This window comes from Glycine max, chromosome 13 (genome assembly GCF_000004515.6).
Source record: "Glycine max cultivar Williams 82 chromosome 13, Glycine_max_v4.0, whole genome shotgun sequence".
In the NCBI taxonomy this organism is placed as follows: Eukaryota; Viridiplantae; Streptophyta; class Magnoliopsida; order Fabales; family Fabaceae; genus Glycine; species Glycine max.
Window position 1 is genome coordinate 33,678,103 of NC_038249.2, and position 4,852 is coordinate 33,682,954.

The 4,852-nt window shown below is 38.3% G+C and overlaps 1 protein-coding gene across 2 annotated transcripts; it reads right to left on the minus strand.

Moving 5' to 3' along the window:
• Positions 1 to 275: 275 nt before the first annotated feature.
• LOC100814896 (protein CHUP1, chloroplastic) lies at positions 276 to 4,332 on the minus strand. 2 transcript variants are annotated; one of them, XM_006594495.4, is made up of 6 exons: positions 2,993 to 4,330; positions 2,463 to 2,594; positions 2,087 to 2,268; positions 1,847 to 1,958; positions 800 to 937; positions 276 to 682 (listed from the first exon to the last, which is right to left on the minus strand). In XM_006594495.4, the coding sequence occupies exons 1-6, from the start codon at positions 4,148 to 4,150 to the stop codon at positions 557 to 559; spliced, it is 1,848 nt and encodes a 615-aa protein (XP_006594558.1). In that variant the 5' UTR covers positions 4,151 to 4,330; the 3' UTR covers positions 276 to 556. The 2 variants fall into 2 exon arrangements, with proteins under 2 accessions (XP_006594558.1, XP_040864255.1); XM_041008321.1 differs by lacking the exons at positions 276 to 682; positions 800 to 937 and adding an exon at positions 953 to 1,469 and having other exon boundaries at positions 2,993 to 4,332.
• Positions 4,333 to 4,852: the final 520 nt, after the last annotated feature.

A 4,852-nucleotide genomic window follows, 5' to 3' on the forward strand; every position in this document is an offset into this window, starting at 1 on the left:
CTACTGGTTGAGTGCATGTCTCGTTTCCCTTTCTCAGTCTTCATTAATAATTTAAGGTACACAAGATTTAAATACTTTTTTTAATTTAGTATTTTTTTATTTTTGTCCTTACAATTTTGTTTCTTTGTTTTAATCTCGATAAAACATATTTATTTTACTTTTTATCCTTAAAATACTTTAAATAACAATTTAAATAATAAGTGTTTTGAACAATAAAAAAATGTTATCTAAAATACTTTAAATAACATTTTAAACAATAAGTGTTTTGAACAATAAAAAAATGTTATCTAAAATATTTAAAGAAAAAAAATAAAACAAATATAGTTTACCGGTAGTAAAACCAAACAAAAAATATGCAAGGATGAAAATGAAGAATCTAAAATGTAAGGAGAAAAAAAGTATTTAAGCCATAATTTAATGAATGATGAATTATGATTGCACCCGGTAAAATGATGGCCATTCTATTGGTATTCACAAGCAAAATGTCACTATCTATACAGCAAAACCGGTGCTACTAATTTTTCTGAAGCTATGTTTGCTCCATCATGACTATTGACTAGCAGGTTGCAGACCTACAAAAGAATTTCTGTTGCTGGCTATGACATTGAAGATTGCATGACCTCGCTTTATCTCTCAATTCTTGGAATGCTCTCATTGTCTCCACATCAAACCCTCCAGCAAACTGCCAAAACACATCAACAAACAACTCATTTTTCAAAAATGGCCCCTATATGCTCTCTCTGGCATTATAACAGGCACCTGTTTTGTATTATTGTTCGAACATATATGTATGATTTACCTGATGTACTCGAAATGCAAATCTAACTCCTTGGACAATGAGCTCCTCTTCTTCAGGACCACCACCACCACTTGTCTCAAGCTCACCAGAGACTCTCTTCATGTACTTCATGGCTAATTTCACAGATGCCAGTTTCATCTGTCACAACATAACGTTGCAGGTACAAAAACAAAATTGAATTGAGCCAACCAACATTTGTGAATTTACCTTATCATTCTTCACTATGTGGCGCTAGAAATTGTAAATAGCAACCTACCAAGCTATCCAATCCTCATTATGTTTTTTATTTGCATGCAAGAAAGATATGGCCCTTTTGTTACTCTATTATTCATGTAATTATTTAAAGCATAGTGATTGTACGATGTACTATCCATAACCCTTCCTAGTGCCATTTGAGTGCGACAAAGATATTAACGGTCAAGAATAGAGAATCTCCAGTTCTTTATTCAATTTTAAAACACTACACAGACGAACGGATGGGTTTTAGAGATCTGTGAGTTCACATGTTCGCTACTGCACATGCAGAGATATGCACAGAAACAAGTAAGAACCCAACCATTGCTTTGTCATTTTGCTACCAGCACTGCATCTTGTTGATTACACCAGACAAGACATAGAGTAGTTAACTTTACCAACGCAAATGTTTTTTAGTGTTTGGGTTGTATCATTCCTGACATGATGAAATTTAAGGAATTGATATTTATGAACAAACGCTATTAAACAAATAAGACTGAAACAATTCTGTCAGAAATCCACAAAATAAATCATTTGGAATAGTCTAATACTAATAGTGTGTTTGGATTAGATTCATAGTTGGAAATAATCAATTATTTTGTCATGATGAAGGCAAAACAACAAATAGTTGATTTTACTTTTTTATGGTACTACCGTGATTTTGAGAAGTAGAATTCATACTTGGTGTTATCCAAACACCATATAAATCAATTGAAACAACTTTTGGCCATCAGTCAGTGAGACATTGAAGACAATTGATCGTGTAAATTAAGCATGAGTAATGTAGCTTCCAAATTGATGCATGGAAATTACCTGGCTAACAAAACCATTATCAAGCATCCATTGGACAGGTATGTGGAAGACTTTGTATCTATTTGTTGCTGACTCTCTCATTCTCGAGATATTGAAAACCCCATGCTCTAATCTGCCATGCAACCCATTTTTTTTAACACAACATTAGAGTGTTCTTTGATGAGGCTATGTGCAAATCAACGTTCAATTAACATTTTACAAATTATGTTAAATTCACATGTGGGTCAGGAATACACATACTTTTCAAAGAGAGCCTGCATCTTCTTGAGGGCTGGACCACATGGCTGCCGAGGATCATCACGAAACGACGAAGCCTCGGATTCTAGCTTCTTCAGATCACAATACCCAAACGCAGCCTCACGCAGGGCATCGGCCTTCTGCTCTGGCCAATCGAAGTGTTTCAGCACTGCTCTTTCATCCACCTAAAACAAAAACAAATCTTAATCTAAATGCAAGCGTAGAACAAGTGATAAAAATAATATAAAATTAAAAACTAATCTGATGCTATCTGCACTTAACATTCTTATGCAAATTTTTATGAAGATATAGATATAAAAACAAAAACAAAAAATATGTGAAAAATTGTGTAGAAATATTATTATAAAAAATGAAGTACCAAATAAGAAAGCTCGTCATCAAGCCATTTAACAAAGAGCACAACGTCTTCAATGTCTGTAAATGCAGCACCCTCCACTTCTTTGATTAAGCATCGAATAAAGTCTCCTTGTGTTTCAACATCGGTTTTTATCTGAAAGTAATGAAAGATTACCTATTTGTTAATGCAAGAAACTGGACAAAAAGCAAAATCATCTTTGTTTATGCTAAACTGAATGCAATTAGGCACTAATCACGTACCTAAAACTAATAACACTGTTCGACAGTAATTGATTTTCAGTTAATGGAATATTTTTTTTTTCCTTTTCCTTTTCTAGTTCGACAATTAAAAAAGTGATTCCATAAAGTGATGACTATCTTATTTGGTGCATTGTCAAAGTAGTGAGCATCCAAATTCGAATTTAACCACTGTCTTATGTGCAGAAAAAAAAAATCCATTTCAAATTAAAGCACGTTAGTAAGTACTTTGCATTTGACACTGACACCAGTGGCAAAATCGCAATTTTCTGCAAAATCAGGACACACACTTACTGCGAGCAGGTGAGATGAACGGTTCTCAATCTCGCCGATCATGTCACGTGGATTCGCCGCCGCAGGCGGCACTTCCACCACGCCGGAGAGCGATTCCCGCCGGGACTGCGATTCCCTCCTCATTAACGAGTGGTAGAACTCCACCACTTCCGGTATCTTCCTCACCTTCGCCGAAACCTGCCTACTCCCCTTCGGCGGCGGTGGCGGAGGAGGCGGAGCAGCCTTAGACGCAGCCATGGGAGGAGGTGGCGGAGGAGGCGGCGCCACCCTCGGAAGTTGTAAAATCACAGGCTCTTTTTCAACATTGCCGTTCTTAGAATCAGAGGAAGAAGAATGCAGAGTCGAAGAAGGCAAAGACCGTCTCGGCGGCGGTTTGGGAACACGAGGCGCACGTGATCTGGTTAAGTTGGACTCAATAGAATCGATGAGTTCCTCCGAGTCACGGCGCGGCCTTTGACTTTCCGCCACCTCTTGTTTAAAATCCGCAACAACAACAGTAGCTTCAAACTGTTTGTGGTTCAAGCTTCTATAATCCAACGCCGTTTTCTTTAAACTCCTAATAAAATTTGGCCTCACTGGCACCTCCAAATGTGCTTGAAGAATGCTCGTCGTTTGCAAATGCTCGTCGTTTTCCAACGACTTGCATTCAAGCGAAGAATGCTCGTTGTTTACCAGCGCCTTGCAAACGTGATCCGACGCCGTTTTCTTGAGCTCCGCTATCTCATTCTCCAAAGCTTGTATTTTTCTCAGATTCTCTGTTTTCTCTTCTTTCATTCGGAGCTTCAGTTCTTGGAGCTCGTTCCCCAGTTTCTCATTCTCAGCCTCCAGTTGTTCCATCTTCTTGGCATTGCTTTCAATTTGCGAGTTCTTTATGGAAATCTCGTTCTCGAGAACGGGAACAATGGCGAGTGTTTCCTTGAGGAGTTTGTGTTCGAGAAGCTCTGTTTTGAGGCGAGACTCTCTCTCGCGGAGGTCCTCGACGAGACGGAGGAGGTCGAGGACTTCGGAGGGGCGGGGTTGAACCTGAGAGGAGGAGCGTGAGAAGTATGCACCGAAAGAGCGCGTGAAGGAGGACCTTCCGGGGGTTGAATGCGGAGGAGTAGGGGGCGCCGGGGACTTGGGAAAACCCATCGAGAGCTTGGCCTTGCCAGCTACCATTGCGGTCAAATGGGGATGGAGGATATTAGGATTAGAGTTTTCTGGTTTGCAATGTCATAGGAAATGAAACCTAACACTAACAAAACATGTCGCTATCTGAGTGTCTGTCTCGGGATGGGAAAGAGACATAGAGAGAAACAACTAACAAGTGAAGCTTGAGGGAAAATATTAAAGAGGGCACACATTACTATGAACACACTTCACTTCTCGGAAAATATTAATCAAATGTTTATTTGTTATATATAAAAATAAAAGTAACATTTTGATTGCATGTTTATAGATTATAAATGAGTGAATAGACAATTTAGTCCCTCAGATTGTAACCACTTTGTATATTAGTCCCTGACTTAAATTTTAATTCATAATAGTCTCTAACTTTACCTCCGTTATGCAAATAAGTCCCTGCTGTTAAAATCTAATTTCCTCCGTTAGTCAAATATCTATTTGGCAAACGTAAGCATCCCAATGTGGCAGGTTTGAGTCCAAGTCAGCAATATTATGTGGCAAGGCAAGGATTGAATTGAAAAATTAGGTTAAAAAGAAATCAAAAATAAAGTAAACCCATTTTCCCTTTCACTGTCTTACTGCTTGTAGGGTTTTTTAACTGTTTGCGGTTTGCTCTTCCCTCCCCTGCATTCTCGTGATTGAGGGTTCACGCTTTTTATCAGGTTGGTGGTTTCATTCATTTCGTTTGCATTGTTT